We start from the raw sequence: 22501 nt of genomic DNA on the forward strand, positions 1-22501 counted from the left end.
TATGCATTTTCATTTGGAAGTGGTGTGTTTTCTTGGGCTTCGGTCAAGCAAATCTGTGTTGCACTCTCAACTGTAGAGGTTGAATATATAAGTGCATCAGAAGCCACAGCTCAAGCAATATGGCTGAGGTTTGTTTTGGAAGATTTTGGAGAATTACAAACTGAAGCTACTCCTCTTCACTATGATAACACTTCTGCCATTGCTATTACAAAGAATTATGTGTTCCATCAGAAGACCAAACACATTGATAGAAGGTATCATTTTATTAAGGATGCACTACAGGAAGGAATCATTGATTTGGTGTATTGTTTCACTAAAGAGCAGCTAGAAGATATTTTCACAAAACCTTGGGCTAATGATCGTTTCAACTATCTCAGGAGTATGCCCGGAGTGAAATCAGCTCAAGACTTAAAGGGGAATGTTGAATTATAAGTCTATAGTTGATTAGTATTAGTGAAATGAGATGAGTTTATTTGTGTATTCACTTGAGCATATCTGCTAAGTGTGAGGTCAAAAAGATGTAAGGCTAAAATAGCCATGTGTAGTGATCCTATAAATTAGCTAGATGTGTGGCTGAGATCAAGTGTGATGTGTGTGAATCCAATTAAGGCAAAACGGTTGTGAAATGCACGAGTGTGTGCTTAATTTTCGATTAAGAGAAATATATTCCTCTCCGCAACTTCTGCAAGAGAGAAGAGAACATTCATTCCTCTTGTATCCTTTAATCCTCTTTATCTCCATATCTTATAACCCAGAAAAATCAAAGAAAACAACACGACCGCCACCACTTCCTCCGTCTTGTCTATGGCATCCAGTCTTCTCCCATTGGGAAAATAGACGTCAAGTTCATCTAATGCAACCTCACCAAATTCGAGCAGCAAATATTTATCGCTCTAGAAACCCTACGATTCAACGACATCATCATCCTCAATTGTACTGAAAACAACAACAGTGGCAAAGCCTACACCTACTTCTCTTCACTCTCACACATCCTGCCGCACAAATACAACTACATCGTGAAGGCAGATGACGAAGTTTTCATTAGGCTCGAGCCACTTGCCTTGTCGCTCAACTTGTACTACAAATTCGTAATTCCATGTGCTAGCATGATCCTGTTTGTGAACTACACGTTCGGGATGGGATTTGTGCTGCCCTGGGATTTGGTTGCATGGATTTGAGCTTGTGACACTCCGAGAAAGGACGTGTTTGGTCTCGAGTATAAGTTGGTCGGAAAGTGGTTGAAGGTGGGAATAGAAGCAAAAAACCAGTTCTCGAATAAGCTGGCAATGTACAACTATCCGGGAACCGATGTGAAGTATTCTCGTGAGTTTATACCAGAAACTGTGGCTGTTCACCGGCTCAATAGGTGGGATCAATGGCTGCGTGTGCATGAATTTTTTAATACCAAAGTAGCGCTCTAACAAAATTTTTACTTTTAACTTTTAATAAAAATTTTACATGAACTGTGATAGCTACATTAAAATTGTTATGGACAAATTACAATTTTTAAATGAATGCATGGGAGACCGAAACATAGGAATTTGAATGTCCAACTTTCCAATGCATTTAATCTACAATACGAACTTGTTTGACATTTTTTTTTTACACAATTTACACCGGGGGAATACGTTGGTATCAAACTCCCTGTTAGCGCCCAATCATTTTACGGAAAGCTCTAGTGGATTAAAGACATTGCTCTGTATGTTTGTACCACCTCATGCTAATCCCAATTATATTATATGTATTTATCTGAAAAATTAGTAGTTGGTTATAAACAAGCTTTAATTAATAATCATGTCACGCCAAATAAGAAAATATATCATACCAATTATTTTAAAGTTTTAAACAAGCTTTAATTAATCCCAATTATTTTAATTCATGAATTATCCCTTATACTCATTATCATGGTCAAAATAATTGGAGAACATTGTAAGTGAAATTCCTAAATTTCAGTCACCCAATTCAAGCTATTTCATTTCTGTTTATTGTTTATACCCAAGACAGAGTTGATGAACCAAAAAGTCTGAATAAAAACGCCATTGAACAAACCCTCTATAGAACCGGATTCTGAGCAAGCCTCAGGGTTGGAAACATACTATTTTTTCGCATGCGGGGAGAGAGGTTCTACTTAAGGCGGTGGTTTAGGCTATACGGTGCTTATCTGATGAACCTGTTCAAGTTTCCGGAACTTATTTGTAAAGAAATGGATTCTTTGGTTACCAATTTCTGGTGGGAGCATGATAAGAGGGAGAGGCATATCTATTAGGTTTCCAAGGACGTTCTTCGATTGCCAAAAGCTTAAAGGGTGTTGGGTTTTCAAAGCTTTATGGAGTTTAATGATGCCCTTTTAGCAAAGCACTGCTGGCATTTAATTCAGGAACTAGAGTCACTGTGGGCATAGGTGTTGAAGGCTAGATATTTCCCTTACTGTTCGTTTCTGGAGGCTAAGCAGGGTGATCGTGCTTCATGGGCTTGGTCAAGCTTGTTATGAGGTCGATATATTCTGCTGCAAGACACCCATTGCCAGGTGATGAGTGGCCAGCAGATTAGGCTGTGGTGGGATCAATGGTTGCCTTCGTTTCTGGATGGTCACCCTATCCCTTCGGGGGATGTGCAGGTTAGCCGGAAATCCACGGTTGATTTCCTTATTAATCCAGCCACTAGAGAATAGAATTTGGAGTTTCCTTGACCGTTTCTTTTGGTGGAGGTACTTGAGGCTATTTTGGCCATTTCAATTAGCGAGACTATATAGCAGGATCGGTTAGTCTGGGTTATGGTTAAGACCAGAGTGTATTTTGTTATTCTATCAAATCGAGTTATCATTGGCAACATTCTCAACTTCCTCCTCCTTCGCCCTAGTACTCCTCCTCAGCTACTTCCATTCCAGGGAGATTATGGAAGTGGGTGTGGTAGCTTCATACTTCCTCTAAATTGAAATGTTGTATGTGGAAGACATTGCATCGTGCACTTCCCACGACGGCAGCTTTTTACAACTGGAAATATGCGCCTCACCGCTTTGCCCTTTATGTCATTCACATGAGGTGTCTGTTGAACATTTATTTTTTCTCTATCCATGGGTGAAAGCTATTTGGTTTGGGGGTGCTTTAACATATGAAGTTAATCCTCTGGAAATTACTTCATGGGGTACTTGGCTTCTGGCTATTCTACAGGATCATGTTCTTTCCAAGAATGACTTGATGCGAGTTTTTTCTCTCATTGCATTTTCTTGTTGGCACATTTAGAAAGCACGGTGTCGTTTCCTTTACCAACATGATGCTATCAATCCGTTACAAGTCCTCTAAGCTATTTTCACCAGTGTGGCGGCTTTCCTTGATGCTAGGCAAGTTTCCTACAGTCGACGGGGACGACACCTATCTCATAAAGAGGGAGAGGTTAGGTGGGTGCTGCCAACTCTTCCTTATGTAAAAATAAATGTTGATGCCAGTTGGGATGTTGCTACAAGCACTGGATATGCATGGGCAGTGGTGCGGGATTTTTTGGGGAATTTCCTAGCAGCTCATTGCACAAAACTTAGGGTGACTTACGTGGCTTCTGCGGAAGCCTTGGCTATGCAGAATGGTGGTTGTGACTTGGGTATCTCTTTGGGTCTCACTCATGTGGTTGTTGAAACGGATTCTCACGACACTATATCCTGTTTGCGGGATTCAATTTCTGAGGGCAGGTGGGAGGCTTTTCCTATTTTAGCAAAGTGTGTGAAGCTTGAAGAAGCCTTTCATGTCTGTCGCTGGTCTTGGATTCCAAGATCAGCTAATTTGGCGGCTGACGATTTGGCGTCGCGAAGGTGTGTGGAGATATGTGATGTGTCTTGGGTGGATAGGCCCCCATCTTCACTTATGCATGTTTTAAATAAAGATGGCTTACCTTGGCCGCCTTAATTTGTGGGGGAGGTGCTAGGGGGGACACTTTGAGCCTTGCTTTGAGTATCGGGTAGTCTAACCCCTGTACTTCATGGTTGTCTTTAGGTGATTGCTGTTGTTCGGCTTTCGTTGTTCTTTTGGGCTTCTCTTGCCTAGTTAATGTAGCTCTGTTTGCCAAAAAAAAAATAAAAAAAATAAGTCTGCCATTGAAAAGTTGATTGTGACGTCACCACTAACAGAAAAATGTACCCACGGGATACATGGCCTTCTTAAGTCCCATAAACTGCAAAGCTCTTCTGATATTTATGTTTGCATTCAAATGCATCAGTATTTGTTGGAGTAGGTACTCTTCCCTCCTCTCACAGATTTTTTTTTTTTTGTCTTCTTCTAGTTATTAAAAAATTAACACAAATGTTGACGTGGCTTAACTGTAATCGTTCAAATAAAAAGGGAAGGGAGATGAGGAAGACTAGGAAGGGATGGTTACCTGATTAGCTAGTTTGTACCCAAACTGAAAAGTTGGTTTTCCAGTCCCCATATATGTGAACAACAAAATGTACCCAATGCAATAAGATTGTGCCCATACTGGCATTTTAAGCCCCATAAAGGGGAAAAAACTTATTCAAGCATTTTTACAAACACATGTTGTACATACCAGAAATTTTCATAAACAAATATACAAGCCAAGACGAAATGCTCGCATATTCAAATACAAGTCATCAAAGTGAAGATACAAAAACACCTTGTCAAAAAAGAAAGGAAAAAAACCTCGAACTAGTAGTAAGATCTCCAAGTTTTCTTTGCAAATGCAAGTGCAGTTCTTTTCCCCTTGAAAAACCTCCAACTTACAAAGATTACCCATTTAAAAATCTTTACAAAGTCTCCCGATGTAAGAAAAAACTAACACAGTTTCTTCAAATTCTTTTGCAAAAATTTGCGTTCATTTGAGCACTCGTGGGGAAAATATGATTATGACTCAAATTTCAGCGAAATATGATTTGGCAGTACATATTGTTGGAGTGGAAAATTTCAGATATTCCAATTCTCCACTAATGAGTAATCTTGAACACATTGATAAGTTTTAGACACCATCTTCGCTTGCCATCAATGAGGGAGCAGGAAGACTTGCAAGAAAACACTTTGACACACATGTCAATGTTTGTTCAGAATGCTTGTAAAGTATAGAACGACCTCGTACCTCTCATTTTCTCTCCCCCGTTCTGGTGGGATTTTAGTCTTTTTATAGGCATTAAAAGCTTGGCTTCCAAGTCCCATTATCTCACTCCATATTCTTTTGTAGTGGCTAATTCATGTTGCTTGATTATAGCTCCACTCTCAATGTTTGACGTGCTAGTGGGTTGTTTAGTGGAGTAATTTTTAGCTCCCATATTCCCCCATTTTTTCTTTGCAAACACATATCATTTAGGGTTTGCAGAGGAAAAATGTTTCTTTGCAAAAATTCATTTGACTTGAGATATCATCATGAGTTTAGCCTTCGACCACAGTCATATGGTTTTTAGCCATAATTTTGGCCTTCGGCCACTGTCATATTGGTCTTCGACCATGAGTTTTGGGTCTTAAACCTTCGGCTCTTATTCGGTCTAGGTCTTCAACCCACGATCTCATGATCTTCACTCGCCAATTTAGAGCTCGTTTGGAAGTGCTTGTAAAACAACTTAAAGCGCTTTTTGTGAAAATGTTTTTAGAACCAATATTTAGTAAATATGCAAGTAAATCCTAGAAAACACTTAAAGTGCTTTCTGGAAGAAGCACATAACTAGTACTTATTGCAAAAAGCATTTTAAGTGCTTTTGGAACCCAAAAACATTTTATCTAAAAGCGATTTCAGTAATTTTAAAAACACATCCAAACGAGCCCTTATATAGTAATAGCATGGAGTAATTGAAATTCGAATAACATCAATATTACTAATGAGCATGAATAAGATAAAAATTATTATTTGTCGACGATCGAGAGTTAATGTATAATATGTTTCTTTTGATCAGGAGCCTTGAGTGCAGACGGTATTCATGTGCTTTTAATATGCTCCATAATTCATGCACCAGAGCACAAATTCCATGAAATGCTTAGTATTCATCATCACTATCACTGTTGTCGTCGTTGCTAGGTCATTGAAAGCCTTCAACCTCTTAACCAACTTCTTCTTCCTCTCATCAAAGGTAAGCTTCTTTAGGTTATACCTCTTGCATTTTTGAGGAGCCAACTTTTTAGTCTTCTTGATTGTAGGATCAACACCGATGGCAGCATGAACTTTCTTGTACAACTCCTTGATGTTATCTGCTTCAATGCCCTTCTTAATATATTCACTGAAGTGACTATGGTATTTCTCTGGCTCATCCTCCACCAAAGTCGTCATGTATGCAGCAACATGGCCACCATAGATATACTTAAAAGAGAGTGAATAGAAAACTTCCTTGTTTGGGGTTTTTGGCTTGGGTGGCATCCACAACTTTTCCATACAGCTTTTTGTACGTTTCCCACAAACATCACTAACTGTTGGTGTGAAATGTCCTACATGAAGAAATTGCTCCACATATTCTTTTACTGCAATCCCCACGTTTGTTGAATCTCTTATCGAGAAGCGACCCTGATTGTTTTTTTTTTTTTTAAAGCTTCGTTTAGGTGGAGGTGGGTTCCTGCAAAAGGTACTGCGATGCTCAAGTCAGTCAATTGAATTCGTATAGAGGTCTGATGCTTGGGGAGCAAGTACCGCTACTTGTCCCTCGCTCCCTCTTCCGTAGTGGAGGTAGTTATTTACCTCCTTCCACATGTTCTCCTTCTCATGCTCTAGTGAGGGTCACAACACACATGGATTATCACTAATGATCTTTGTGAGCCTTACCCTTTAGTCTAACCATCATAGGCTTGTCTTACATAACACCATTTCTTTGGATGATCGGTATGGGCCTATGAGTCGAAATCGAATTTTATCCTCCCACACATATCCACAATAATATTGATGAATTCGAATGCAAACGTAAAAATTAGAAATGGAATAGCTTGAACTGGATGACTGAAATCTCAGAGTTTCAGTTACCATGATCTTCAATTATTTTGACCGTGATAATGAGTGATAGGAGAGAGAACTAGTGATCAAGGACCGAAATCTAATTTATTCTTTAAAAAATTAAAAGAACCACTAAGCCGAAATCTAATTTCTCCTATAAAAAATTAAAAGAACTACTAAACTGAAACGTCGGTTCGAAAAAGAAAAACGTAGAAACGGAAGCAGCATGATTGATGACAAGGATATCTCCACGACTAAAAGGCTTTGTGTCACTTCCAAGAAAAGATTAATAACATTTGAAAATGAATTATTAAATAGGGACCTGCGTATAAATGAATCAAATCTTAAGTTGAGTTTTAATTCGAATGGAAACATAAGAAATGTTTTCAATTCTGCTTAGCATTGAATATATGAGAATAAATGTGAAAATAAAAGATCTAAATAATTTTGAAAATTAAATTTAACGATTAAATGCGAACTTGAACTACATTATTGCTAACTCATTGTGAGATTTAGTCCACTACTCCACTCTTAGTGTAGATAATATCATTTGTTCATAAAAATAAAAATAAAACTATAAAAGTGTTAAAGTATTTTGCATTGAAGATGGTCTTCTAAAGATCACCCCCTCTCATTTAGTGTAGCTAATATCGTTTGTCAAAAAAATAAAAAGTTTTCTAAAGATTTTCTTTTTAAATTTTTTGATGTATTGGAGATGACTTTATTAGCGTATTAGACATGTTTTTTTTCTTCAGAAAACGATATTGAAAAAAAAAAAATAAACTTAGCTTCACAATTCAATTAAATAATAAACTCGTCATTTATAATACTTAGACATAAAAGTATTACATTTACCTATTGAAAAATATTACATTAACGTAATTACCAATATAAAGATTAATTTTTTCTGCCGTAATTTTGTCATTACGTACCGACTATCCGTTGCGATCAATCATAAACACACCACGAACCCAGCGTGCATGGTAATTAGCTCATTATTCAATTTCGAGATGCCACGTGGAAAAACGTCAACGTCGGCCGACTGACCCCCTTCAGACCGCCTCTCGACTTTCCCTCGTTTTAAAAAGGTGAGGTCGACTGCAACTCCCACCCCCACAATACAACAACCCAACCGACGCTTTTTCCCCCCTACCAAAATTAGGTCCGCTTCTTCTTCCCCTTCGCCCCGAACCCGAAAACCCGACCCGAAACGTATCACACATGGCCGTGGCCACCGCGAGCCCGGAGAGGATCGAAGCTCCTCCGCAGAACCCGACAAAGGATCCCTCGCCGTCGCCGTCCAGGCTCTCCACCGCCGACGACCCCTCCGAGGCTGAACGCTCCTCCTCGCCTCTTCTCTCTTACTCCGCCGACACGCCCAATCGCAGCGAGACTCGCAATTCTTCTCCCACTGCCGATGAGGTCATCCCCGATCACACACTCGTAGCTTATTTACTTGTATTGTGGTTCGGGAAAGTTCGTAATTTTGGCCTCCCAGATCGAAAACACAAATCTCACTTAAAATTCTTGAGTTAATTGCTGCATTTCAACTTAGGAAGAAGAAATTAGTGCAATTTTTTTTCTTTGAAAAATGAATTTAGACTTGTCTGATGAAGAAATGATTTTTTTTTTTTTAGTATAAATTGAGGAAAATTGGGATTATATTTTGATTTTTTAGCTTTTATATTCCAGTCTGCAGCATCATTGAAGAGTGAAGAGTATCGCCAGTTGTTTCGCCTTCCGCCCGATGAAGTGAGTGAATATAATTTCGGGTTTTATTCAAAGTGTTTTTTCCCCTTTCATTGGTGTTTTTTCGTTTTGATTGATTTAGAAACGGAAAGTAAAGTATGGATGTTACCATCCTGGGACTTATCTAGCAATGCAACACTGTTCCGAGGTTTAATACATATCTAGGAATAACAATGGTGAACTGACAGATTTTCTATTTGAGAGTAAACTGATTTAGGGAAGATCAAAAGAGCAATTGTGATCGGACTATAGCGGAAAAGTAATATCGTTGAGGCTGTTCTCGGAGAAGAAATGTTGAAGCTATGATTAGTAAGAAAAAGGTTACGTATTTAGGTACCGTAAGTTTGCTAGAGTTAAAACTCAACAGTGTACTGACTTAAATAATAATAATAGAGAGGAAGGCAAAGAATACGATAGGAGTACCTACATACTGCACCTGGGTACTTGAGCATCAGTCCTGATAGAAGGATCCATCACGCATCTAATCTAACATAATTGTTCAAATTTCAGTCTCTTCGTTCAAGCATTGCACATGATATACTATGTTATATATTATATTATATTATATTGTAAAGTTTAACTTGGAAGTCATAGCAAGTACCACGAGTCCTTAAATTTTTAGCAGGTTGTACCTCATTTTCAAAGAGCTAAGAATCTTTTTCACTAATATCAACTTGATATACACTGTTTTTTCCACCCTTTTGGGTTGATTTTTAATGCTCTACAATTCAGTAGGTTTCTTATTTAACTTTCATATTTTGCACAGTTGTTTCTCCACCCTAATTTAATCTTCTAATTTAGTCTTACTGTCGTGAAAGTTAATATAATCTTTATTGGGTGGTTAGCTAATTAGAAATAGGATGTGATTGGCAGCACTAATCTACTTTTGGCATTGAGATATGCATCAAGTTTTTGAACTTTGTTAAAATTCAAGAGTCTGTTCTCTTTCCCAAATGCATTGGTGGAGAAATGAGACACAGAGCTGAGTACCAAATTCTTTTTTGCACTATGTTTTACTGGTTGGCTTATATAAGTAGCATCATCATGGCTAAAATACCTGTTAAATGTGGCTGAGGAGTCTTTTGTCAGGACATTTAGTTCATATATGTCAAATCATTGTTGTGTTATACTCGTCACGTGATTTCATTTTAATGAGTATGACACGTATGAACATGATCCGATTTTTCTGATGTATCTTGTTTCTTGATACTGATGAATTATTTAGAATCGGTCAAAATATTTTGAAGAAAAACTTAATTGCTGACCTATACCATAAGGCATGAATAGAATCCATTGATGCAGGAATTATAATGTGAGTAGTTAGCTTGGGAGCAATATTTGGCCTGTTAGGCATTGCAGTGAATGATAGGAGGTAAAATGCCTGTTTTTCCTCAGATATCTTCACTATATCCTTGAGTATTAAGTTTGTAATTGAAAGGACTACTAAAGCTTATTCTATATTTTACTTCTTAAATAGGTAGACTGGGTCATGGGATGCATTAACACAGACATTATTGACTTTTGGATGACATTTAACCGTTTGTGTGTCAAAGTGTACAATGTCCACTAGTGGTATATGTTGATGCTAAGAGGAACATGCCTTTACATGTTGATTCAAATAGTTATAGTTGTTGAGCATTCAGTGTGATGCTAAGGAAGTTCTCTCTCTCTCATCCATGTATACATATAGTTGAACCTCTACTTTTATGTTATTTGTGTGTATCTTTGACATTTTCTCTTTTTTCTTGTACTTTTTTTTGTTGTTTTCTTTAGGTCCTCATCGAAGATTTCAACTGTGCATTCCAAGAGAACATACTTATTCAGGTTCATTTTAGACGTTCTATAGGTTATTATTTAGAAATTAAGTTTTATGTCAGGTCTTATAGTTAAACTGATGCACTGCTTCTCATTGTTTAGTTAGTAGGTTATTGCTTTACCATACTCTTTGTTTTGGTTCATGATGAAAAATTGATTTTGTCCAAAATTATAACTTTTCTTTTTACTTCTTGATTGAACATTGTTTTTAACGCGTATTCTGCTTGGCTTTGCTAACTCATTACATGTTTCTTGTAGGGTCATATGTACCTGTTTGTTCATTATATTTGCTTTTACTCAAATATATTTGGATTTGAGACAAAGGTATGGTATTCAGCTTGTCCTGAACTTTGTCCTATTTTAATAAATTTACAATTGTTGCAAATTAAGTGCTATGCATCTTATATTCTTTTCTTTGCTAACTTTATCCTCCTTATGCTGAAATTTCATCTTCATTTTTTCTAGCAATTTTGTATATAAATTCAACAAATCTTGTTCATGCATTGATTGTGCACTAATACATGTAGCTGACATTGCTGTACAAAAAGGAGACATTGAATATTAAACAACTTCCTACCCAAGAGTAACATGAAGACACAACTTTACTGGCTTATACAGCCACAATAACTACCTACCCAAGAGTAAAATGAAACCAATTTTTTTTCATTAGTGCTGAGTTAATTAATTCTATGTGTAAAGGGGCTTCAGGAATCACACAGTAATCAAAACTGATAATAATGTTCCAAATGGTTCCATACATTGTTTCAGGAGATTTAAGCTCACTTTATGTTTACAATTATTAAAATTATGTTTTCATTTTGGTTTGGACTTTAAAACATATTATTATGTATTAAATGTAAATTCCCCTTCAGAAAATAATTCCATTCCCAGAAGTCACAAGTGTACGAAGAGCAAAGACAGCAGGGATCTTCCCTAATGCCATAGAAATTTTTGCTGGAAGCAAGAAGGTAATGCTAAATCTGATGTTTACTTTGTACTGGTGATATCTTGTAACCCCATGCCCCTTTTAATGTCATTTCAGTATCAGCAACGATATCTTGTAAACCCCTTGCCCTTTTAATGTCATTTCAGTATCAGCAATATCTTACACCACTTACTGTTTTGGCAGTACTTCTTTGCATCCTTTCTGTCTCGCGACGAAGCACTTAAGATAATAAATGATGGATGGTCGGGTGCCAAAGAGTTTAGAGAACAGGTGTCTAATTTATTTGTATTACAGTTGGCAGTGATAGATTCATTTCTTTAAGTGTATAAATTCATAACTTCGTTTTTTACTTCTACAGAATTTCATGAAAGAAGATTTCATTTATGTGTACATTTCTTTAAGTGTATTAATTCATAACTTCTTTTTTCTTTATTCCTCCTCCCTCTTATCTGCAATTTTCTCCCAGGATTTGTTATCTGAGACTGGCAGCCAAGAGAATGGAGTTGGAATTGAAAAGGTGGAAAGTTCCCAATTCTTAGTTAATGAACTGGATTCCACTGACAGGTACTTCTCAGAAATATCTTTAATATTTTATTCTGGTATATGATGTTTTGTAATTGTGACTTGTCCTTATTTAGTTGAATAAACGTGGACCAGGAATGGGGATATTCATGTTTCACAAGACTCTAAGCTTGCATCCAGTGTTGTAGACGACTCTGCATTGACATCAATTCCAGAGCAACACGATATTGTAAAAGAGGATTTAGAACCAGCTCAGAATAGTGACCCTTCATGTTCGAAAGATACTTTGATCTGGAAAGAGGAAAACTCTGATGCTCCAAATGGTGAGTTTATTGTACAATCTACAATCATTGCTAATGTTGCTTCATTTGTCATGGATGATCTGGGATCAAACTTGGATTCCTCTGGGTGTTATAATTGTCTTTGTTGTGCAATGTCCCTGTGCAATACAGTTTCTTACTCACCACTTCCATCTCTTTCTAGAAGCATGAAATATTTGGGGTCTTAATGGGATGGGATATGCATGAAACAATTGATCAGTGGATGAATTTCTGTATGACACAGTTACACATACAAATGTCCCTAGCCTTTTGTTTAAGTTCTAAAAGGGTAGGTGGGGGTGAAGTTGGTCATGGGTTCAGATCTTGCTAAAGCATGTGTATATCTGTGTTGATTGGCTACTAGGTTTTGGTAATTTAATTGATGCTTCTATATTTTCTCTTCTTCAAGTTTCATTGTTTGAGCATATTGAATCCATCAATTCTGGTTGTCTTGTTAGCTAAGCTGGTTATTTTTGACGTGCAGTTCCAGAGTGTTATACAAAGGTTGCCGAGTCACAGTTTCCGGTAATTTTCTTTTCTTTTTCTGAATAATTATATATGAAGGTATGCTAAGTACATTCTTCTCCCTTAAAGATTGGTATAGTTGCAGTACCCTTTAATGGAAAATAACCTCCAATCCATGTATAGTTTGATGTCTACATGACATTTTACCCGCATCAACCCCCACACACCCCCCCCCCCCCCCACCCCCCTCTCTTTCTTTTTCTGAGATAATGGAATCTAGTTTTGACGTCATATATGACTGTATGTTGGGGGGAAGAGTAAGAACGAAGTATTCCTATTATATTTAAATGTTTACTCCTATTAACACTGGAAAGGGAACTGTAATTTTAAAAAACAAGAGGGTAGGTTTGTGGAGTTCAATAAAGCTTCAGGAGGAGAATATATTAGCATCTTTTATGTTCATTAGCATCTTTTACGTTCTGCCATTATTATTTTTATTTATTTTTGTCATTTCAAATACTGTTTCCATTATGGAAAAGTTAGTTTGAAAATTAACATCCAATCTGTGAAGTGCAGATAAAGGTTGAAGATTTCTTTAGTTTATTTTTCTCTGATGATGTATTCACAGAATCATTTCATAGAAGTTGTGGAGATAAAGGTAAATTCCTGGAGCTTTGATGAATCCCTGTATTTAGTGCATAATTCAGGTTTCTTGATGGTTCTAGAAGTTTGAGGCAAGTCTTTTTATTATTATTTTGTTTTTAAGTTTCTAAACTGTATGGTTTTATGCCTTTTCAGAGTTGAAGTGTACTCCATGGAATCCTCATGATAAATTTGGGTTTTCCCGTGATGTTTCCTTTCAGCACCCAATAAAAATTTATTTTGGTATGCCCATGTTTTTAGTTTTATCATTTACTTTATGAATATCTCATGTGGACCTACATACTTTGTTGGTTGGTTCTATTATATGTTTCAGTCTGTTTTAACACTGGAAATAATGTTTTTGTTGTCATAAAGGTGCAAAATTTGGCAGCTGCCAGGAGCTCCAGAAATTTCGGGTTCACAGAAACAGGTTGCTGATATGTGTTTATAATGCCATTTTTGAATGTTTCTTGAATTGGTTTGCATAGATTGTGATTATATTGTGAGGAAGGGGTGACAGGTTAACTTAGGTGCCATGTCAATTTGAGATTGTATATTTGCAAATCTTGTTTTGGCTGGGATGTATTATGAACTGTAAATAATCCAACAAATTTATGCAGTCCACACTTAGCTTTCATCTCAAGAATGTGTGTTATTTTCATGACACGTTGACTTTTGACTTTTGCCAGCCACTTAGTTATTGAGACATCACAAGAAATCAACGATGTGCCTTATGGAGATTATTTCCGTGTTGAGGTACAGGCTACATTTCATCCAATTTCATAATTCCACCATACATGTATTATATATATTTTAAAAATTTATTGATTACCTTGCTAAACCTTGGCTGTTGTAGATAAAATAGAACTCAATTAATCTCTTTTTTTTTTTTTTTTTTTTTTTTTCATTTCAGGGATTTTGGGACATTGAGAGAGATCCTGATGGATCAAAGGATTGCTGCAATTTGAAGATTTATGTGAATGTGGCATTTTCAAAGAGAACTGTGTGGAAAGGTGTGCCCTGGACAACACTCGTTTATTTCTGGAATTTACCTTGGTTTATGTTGGCCAATCATGGACATAAACATGACACATGAGAAATGATTTAATTCATTCGACATGGGAAACACTAGAGTTTCCAAAGAAATTATACGAGAGGCAAAGACATGCATAAATAGTTACATACATATGAGTAAGATGTAGTAAGATGTAGTAAGTCGTACCAAAAACCCTATGATTTGAATATAAATAGCACATTAGAATACAAGTCATACAAAGAATTAAAGTTCATTAAAAGATGCACTTCTTGTGTTTGGAATGTTCTAGCATTATGATCCTGTAGTGTCCAAGTCGTTTCTGACAAAATAAATAAAACTTTAGATTATACATGTACATACACGGGGACATTGTCTCTTGCGGCATTGCCCTCCAACTGATTGGTCCTCCTACGCATGTAAACACATAACTAGAAGTTGACCTTCTCTTGTCCAAGTCCCTTGCATAATTGGCATCCACATATCCTAACACCCCTATATTTTCTTTTTGCTTCTCAAACATAATCCTTTGTCGCCAAGAACCCTTCAAATAACGCAAAATCCACTTGACTGCATCCCAATGTTGCTTTCTTGGATTTGCCAAGATTCTAAAAAACACCAGGCGCTAGTTGGGTGGCGGGCTGGTGCCTAGCGCCTAGGCGGGGTCTAGGCGGGCACCTAGGCGGCCTAGGCGGATTTAGGTAAATTTCTTGTATATCTTGTAAATAAGTGCATATTGACACTTACAAAAAATTATATTTGTATGAAATCCATGGATAAGATAATAAAAGAATGATAAAATGCAAAACGAGTATCCAACAAGTCCAAAATTTAAAAACACATTGAGCATATATGCCATATAACCATAGTGATGAGTAATGTAAGATGACACATGTACAACAAGTTTACAATTTTAAACCACTTAGACTTAGATAGGATTTTTTATTTTACTTTTTAATTTCATTAAAAAAAAAAAACCGCCTAGCTCCGCTGTGCACTGCCTAGCCTCGCCTAGCCTACTTAGAGCCCATCCGATTTTTCCCACCAATTTCCAAGAAAATGCCTCGGCTCATCACCCAGCGCCTAGGCTGTTTTTTAGAACATTGGGATTTGCCATGTATCTGGAAACTACACTAATTGCTTGAGCTATGTCTGGACGTGTGCATACCATTGCATACATAAGGCAGCCCACGACATTAGCATAAGGCACCCTCTCCATTACTTGTTGCTCTTCCTCGGACTTAGGACACTGTTGCCCACTTAACCTGAATTGAGCCGCTAAAGGAGTTGAAACTACCTTTGCTTCTTGCATGTTGAACTTCTCAAGAACCTTTTGAATATACTTGGCTTGTGATATCCAGATCCTTCCAGCGATCCTATCTCTCTGAATTTCCATGCTAAGGATCTTTTGTGCAGCACCTAGATCCTTCATGTCAAGCTCCTCGCTCAACATCTTCTTCAAGTCTTGAATTCTAGACTTGTCTTGACAAGCAATTAGCATGTCATCCACATATAGCAATAGTAATCTGATCATCCCATCTTGGAACACATGATAGTACACGCAACAGTCATATAAACATCTTCTAAAATTGATTTTCAGCATGAAGGAATCAAACCTCTTGTACCACTGCCTTAGAGATTGTTTCAGGCCATACATGAACTTCCTTAGCTGACATACTAGGTTCTCTTTCCCATATTCAACAAACCCTTCTGGTTGAGCCATGAAAATCGTCTCCTCTAGATCTCTTTGAAGAAATGTTGTCTTCACATCCATCTACTCAATCTCCATGTCATGCTGAGCTGCCATTGCTAAAAGCAATCTGATAGAAGTATGTTGGACTACAGGTGAAAAGATCTCATCATAATCCACCCTTTCCTTTCGTGAGTACCTTAGCCACGACCCTTGCTTTGAATCTCACGACATAATCCACCCCTTAGCCACAAGCCTTACTTTGAATCTCACGACATCTTGTTCATGTAGTCCTTTCTTTTTCCTAAATACCCACTTGCATCCAACTAGCATTTTGTCTTTGGGCTTAGGAACCAACTCCCAAACAGAGTTCTTGTAAAGAGACTCAATTTCTTCTGTCATAGCACTTATCCAACTATCTCGCTCATCACTTGTTATAGCTTCTCGATAAGTAGTCGGATCTCCTTGACTAATGTAAGAGACTCCATTTCTTTGGTCAAACCCAAACCTGTCAGGTTTCTTCTAGTTCTGATTAGGTTTGTCCAATACTATTCATCTCTGGAATGCAGGTTGATTGTTGGTTGGAGTTCGAACCCCTTGGGATATCTGGGGCATTGGAGTGCCTGTAATTTGCCCTGTTTTTTGCTCCACCTGATTCCTAACTGGTGAACAATGCTGATGCTCTTTTTCAAAACCATCAGATTCGGCCTCTTGCTCGATTTGCTCCACCTAAGCTTCTTCTTCATCTGAACTAATTAACGGATTCTTTGTTGCTTCAATTTCAGCATCGTCCTTCTTCTCCCTACTGCTCTCGACTTTAAATGCATGGTTCTCATCAAAGATAACATCTCAGCTGTCAACTTTTTTCCTATTGTTGATATCCCAAAACTTGAAACCATTTGCTCCTTTCTCAAAACCTAAGAATATGAAATGTGTAGACTTCGGTTTGAGCTTGGACTTTTCTTCACTTGGAATATGTGCATGAGCACTACAGCCGAACACCCTGAACTTGGAATAGTCCACCGGCTTCTCAAACTATACCTCTTTTGCACTCTTAAAATCGGAAACTATAGATGGTGACCTATTAATCAAATGACTTGTTTGATTAACAGCCTCTGCCCAAAAACTATCAAGCAATCCTGCATGAAATCGCATGCTCCTCTCTCTTTCCATGAGAGTTCGGTTCATCCTCTCAGCAGCTCCATTTTGTTGGGGATTCTTCTTTACTGTGAAGTGCCTTACGATGCCTTCCTGCTTGTAGTAATTGGTAAACTCATTACTTGTATGTTCACCTCCATTGTCACTTCTGAGGTACTTGATCTTTCTTCTAGTTTGATTCTCGGTTTCTGTTTCCATTCCTTGAACTTTGCAAAAACCTCGGATTTCTGCTTCATGAAATAAACCCAAACCTTTCTAGAAAAATCATCCATGAAAGTAACAAAATACCTGGCTCCACCATTTGATTTAGGGCTAGTTTGGTATTGCTGTGCTTTGAAAAAAAGTTGATTCTGCTATGCTGTGAGAATAAGCAGCTATGAAATAAAGCAGCAGAGTGTTTAGTAAACATTTTTGTAAAAGTGATTTTGAAAAAAAAAGAAAAAGCAGTATTATAGTGTTTGGTAAACTTTTATGTAAAACAGATATGAAAAAAAGCCGGTTTTTCAAAGCTGGGTTTTGCAGTTTCTTGTTTTTGGCTTTTTTCACCCAAAACTGTGAAAAAAAGCTGAAGCTGAATGTTGACCAAACACAAAAACAGCTCCCAGCTTTTTTTGATACCAGCTTTTTTCAGAATCACCTCAGTACCAAACCAGGTCTTAGTTGGTGCAGGGCCCCCAACATTTGAGTGAATATAACTAAGTTGCTCCTTGCCTTGGTTATCTGCACTGCTACTTGCAAATAATACCTTTCTTTGCTTTCCGAGAGCACAGTATTCATAGAAGTCCAATTTGCAAGATGACATGCCTTCCAACAGGCCTTACTTGTGTAATTCTTGCAACCCCTTCTGGCTTATGTGCCTGAGCATATGATGCCAGAATTCAGTCTTGTCTTCTATACGTTGATTTACAGAAACAGCTACTCCCTCGATTATAGTGGTCCCAATTAACTTATACAACTTATTGGGTTTTAAACTTGTACCCATAACTGGCCTCATCTAAAGTACTAAGGAAATCAAATTCTTTCTTAGTTTAAGGACACACCTGACGTTCCCCAAAGCTCGTATTATCCCATCGAACATTCTGATTCGAATAGTGCCGATTCCTCTTACAGGACATGAAGAATCGCCCCCCCATTAAGACTTCCCCGCTGCCGACTTCCTTGTAAGTATCGAACCATTCTCTTACTGCACACATATGAAAAGTGCATTAGGTATACAAAATCCAATTTGTGAAAGCCTTGGAGCTTGAGTTTACTGAAAGAAGCTCCCTGTCACTCTCATGCTCGGTGATTGCACTACCTGAACCTGTGCTTCCTTCCATCTTGGCTTTCTTCGCTTTCCAAATCTTGCAGTTCATTTTCCAATGATCAGCTAAACCACATTCGAAGCAACCTTCCTTCTTTTCTTTTTTCTTCTTGGATTTTGACCTACCTCTATTGCTAGTTTTCTCTTCCTTTGTCTTTTCCCGCCCCCTCTCCTTGCCTTTGGCATAAAGGCCTTGAGAGCTTTCAGTTATATCATCTAGTTTAGCATATGACTGAAGAGCTTGAATTACTTCTTCAAGCTTCAGGGACTCTTTTCCAAACATTAGAGTTGTAAGAAAGTGCTTGAAAGACGAAGGTAGAGACCTCAGCAAGATGATAGCCATATCATCATCTTTGTAAGTTTCTTTGACCTTCTGAAGATTAGCCATGCAATTCTGGAACCTCCATACGTGATATTCAATATCACCTCCTTCTTCTAGTCAAAGCCCAAATGGTTCATCCTTTAGAAAAAGTTTATTGGACACGGTTTTGCCCAGATAAACATTCTCCAACGTTTCCCATGCTTCCTGGGCAGTCATCTTTTCGGTGATGTGTGATCGAACTGATCTTGTGAGATGGATCTCGATGGAACTCTTGGCCTTCTTGAGAACCTTAGTCCATTCTGCTTCTGTCATGTTTGTCGCCTTCTCACCATCAAGTGCATCATCCAAATCCTGTTGTATCAATACGTTCTTCATCATCCTTTGCCAATCCGTGAAGTCATCCTTGCCGTAAAAGAGCTTTAACGCAGGTCGAAGATCCACATTTATCTTCCCTTTTGACATCGTTGAACACCTTGAATCTAGCTCTTGATACCAATTGTTGAAAAAACTGCACACTACACCTTGTTATTTAATGTAACCAAGGCAGTAGATTAAACTAGCAAATATAGAAAACTTAGAAACACAGAAGACTTATACTGGTTCAGCGGAACTTTTGCTTACTTCCAGTTGTGATTTCTCTAGGCACCGCTCCTTTGATTAATAATAGAGAATTACAAAACTTCTGCAAAACCCTAGAACTAATCTCTCTCCCTCTCTCTATCTCTCTCGGCTGTCACTGTTTTTTCTCTTCCAGATTTATGCCTTACCGCACCCTATTTTTAGGCATAGGGTGCAGTTTACATGTCCTTTACAGATTATAATTCCTATTCTAAGTGGAATAGGAAATTAGACTTCCTTTCCAATTCCGAATAGACTTCTAGGATTTCTAATCAAAATTGAATAAGGAAACTAAGATTCTTTCCTAGTCCTGAAGAATCAGTGCTCCCCTTTTTTTTTTCCCCTAAAACAATCCTAAACAGAAAAGGACACTAATTGACGAGCCAAAAAACCTAACACCTGCATGCCGCAATGATTTTCTAGGGGAGGAAGGATCTTTTTAGTGAAATTTTGTGCTTTAGTTAGGGTAGCTTTGCTTTAACATGCTTTGTACTATTTGTTTGAAGTTATGCAATAGCCCTTGAGAGAGTCATGACTGAAAGCTACTCTTTAATGGTTTTATACTATTCAATTTTGTAGTGTTTTGTGTGCCATTCTATCCATATTAAAACAACGATTATTATTTATGTCGGTGTATGCTCGTCTCTTGTATAAAAAAAATAGGGATGTAGAATAATTTTGTGATCAAGGACCTAATATTATGTTTGATCTGATGCTAAGTAAGTATGAAATTGCAGGCAAAATAGTGCAGTCTACCATGGAAGAATGTCGAGAAGTTTTTGAAACCTGGATAAACATGGTATTATTTATTTATTTTTGCATCTGTGTGGATTTTGGAGTTTGTCAGGGTTGCCTAAAATTTTGCATGGACTAATGTTTCATTCAGGCACATGAATTGTTGAAGAAGAAGAATCTTGAAAAACAAGAAGGTAGGACTGTTGTGGACAAATTAAATCATGCAATTATTGTTAATGTGGATACTCGGATCAATTCATATAATTATTTTCACGAGCAGAGGGGATTCCTGCGGTTACCCGTGTTCAGAAATTTGAAGTTCATCCTCAAATTGAAGCAGAGATGGGTGTACCTGCAGAAAGGTTTTACGAGCCCAGCGAACACACTAGGGTACAACACATGTCTAAATCATTCGATGCAGCCCAGCAAGTTGGGAAGCGGTTGCTGGGAGGTACAGTCGATGTTTCCCCCCTTACATCATGGTTAAGAGAATCTATGCTGAAATTCCAGTCCTCATTGAGAAGTCAAAGCCAGCTTCCGTTAATCATAGTCATCGTTTTTGTTGTGATTTTCATCATGCAGGTACTTACTCTCGACCATATTGGTCAAATATTTGTTATCACGTGTTGGCCCCGGTGCTGTATACATACTTCCTTGAATTGTCGTCATGTTGGATTAATTTGTTACGATGCATAATGTGACGGCTAGTGGGAATTTGCATTGCGTCAGCCTTCTTAATCGTTCTTTTATGTTGTTGGTTAAACGTAATTTGTTTCTTTGATTGTAGTTGAGCATACTTGCGCTATTAGCTAGACCCCAACACATCCATGTGCAATCGCCTGTGGACTACGGGAGTGGCTTGGGAAGTAAAGTAGGTGAAAGATCATCCGAGGTGGTCGCTTGGCTGGAGAAGCGAATCCACCACCTCAAAGACGAGATGCGCTTGGTTGAGACTCGGCTTGAGAGTATGCAGCATGAACATGCTCTGTTAAAAGCTCAACTCAAGGATATTAATCATCTAAGTAAGCGCAGGTAACGTCCAATTGTATATCCTTCTCATTCTTCAAGTGATTACGAAATGTATGTTGTCCTTTTTATTCCGGTTACAAAATATATGTTGTTCCATTATGAAGAAAGTCCGTAAACTTGTAGAGAAAATTGTTAATTGAAATTTATAGTTCGTATGGCGAATCACGGCTTGTCAGAATGCTCTCATTTGATTTCAAGTGATAAATTAAATATCCCGTATCGTCGATTAATTATATGTAATAAGAAACATGTTCTTTTAGTAAGTGTTTCAAACGAATGATTATTCATGGCTTTTAATTGTTTATTTGGCAAAGCTTGAGTAAGATAACTGTCTAGTATATACACCAAATTCTGTGCATTCAAACCTTTTGTGGAACAACTTGAGCCTCCGCCAAGAACAACACGCGCTCATCTTGACGCCTCTCGAATAATATTGCCAAGAAGAACATATAACACTCGAGACACAGGGATGGCTCGAGAAGCACTGGGTTATTCTGGAGGGGCGGTGGGGGCTCGAGTTATTCTGGAGGTGCCTCTTGAGCAATGGAAACTAGGCAAAAGATTTGAATGCAATTAGGCTTATTAAGTATTTTCACACATAGAAGAGGCAGAACTCTGAAGAGTTTTAAAATAAGGGATTTCCTCTCAGGTCCCACCCCACCCCCGGCGGGGGGGAGATTTTAGGGCTTGTATAATTTCACCAAGAGCACAGTTATAGTTCTAAATGAAAATAAAATAAAAAAACTTAGGTTGAAGAGTGATATGAAAATAAAGTTAAGAAATCGAGGGCAAAACATCGGAATTTGTAAAACCGTGACTTGTAGAGGGAGTAGGGTTCTCCTAATCTTTCTCCTTCCTTCCCCTGCTTTTAAAACAATTACGATTAAATCAGATCAATATCTTGTGTTGACTTCTTTATAGAAAAAGATTAAAAAAGAAAATGTGAAAGGTGGGGAGGGAAGGGGAGGGGAGGGGATTCTATTCCCTTGCAAAGGGAGCCAAGAGTTAAAGTCGTCATTGGGAGAGCAAGGAGAAGCACCTCTACTTTTTCTCGTCTTTTCCTTTTTTAAGGCCGTGGTTGGTTGAAGCTCTTGGGAGGATTAAAGAAAGAATCTGTTTTTCTTCTGTAAAGAACTCGTCGAATAATTTATAACCTAATCTTTTCAAAAATGTTCGTTTGGGCTCCTAGAATATGGCGCCTTGGAGGTTTTCTATTTGATTTTATTGAAAGGCCCAATGAATTGGGCT

At 37.8% G+C, this 22501-nt stretch overlaps 2 protein-coding genes across 3 annotated transcripts; one reads left to right on the top strand and one right to left on the bottom strand.

Annotated features, from left to right (window-relative positions):
• Positions 1-5916: 5916 nt before the first annotated feature.
• On the bottom strand, positions 5917-6357 carry LOC137734252 (large ribosomal subunit protein uL18-like). The gene has a single exon (XM_068473547.1). It carries the CDS (start codon positions 6355-6357, stop codon positions 5917-5919), a length of 441 nt encoding a protein of 146 aa, XP_068329648.1.
• Positions 6358-8005: 1648 nt separating this feature from the next.
• LOC137733751 (protein VASCULAR ASSOCIATED DEATH 1, chloroplastic) lies at positions 8006-21527 on the top strand. Of its 2 annotated transcripts, XM_068472930.1 has the most exons (18): positions 8006-8328; positions 8599-8658; positions 10429-10479; positions 10729-10794; positions 11343-11438; positions 11600-11686; positions 11883-11980; positions 12074-12261; positions 12743-12783; positions 13300-13381; positions 13522-13608; positions 13741-13795; positions 14055-14121; positions 14279-14378; positions 20227-20288; positions 20376-20418; positions 20505-20806; positions 21012-21527. In XM_068472930.1, exons 1-18 carry the CDS (start codon positions 8128-8130, stop codon positions 21258-21260), a joined length of 1935 nt encoding a protein of 644 aa, XP_068329031.1. In that variant the 5' UTR covers positions 8006-8127; the 3' UTR covers positions 21261-21527. The 2 variants fall into 2 exon arrangements, with proteins under 2 accessions (XP_068329031.1, XP_068329032.1); XM_068472931.1 differs by lacking the exon at positions 10429-10479.
• Positions 21528-22501: the final 974 nt, after the last annotated feature.

The sequence above is a fragment of the Pyrus communis genome, chromosome 5 (genome assembly GCF_963583255.1).
Source record: "Pyrus communis chromosome 5, drPyrComm1.1, whole genome shotgun sequence".
Classification (NCBI taxonomy): domain Eukaryota; kingdom Viridiplantae; phylum Streptophyta; class Magnoliopsida; order Rosales; family Rosaceae; genus Pyrus; species Pyrus communis.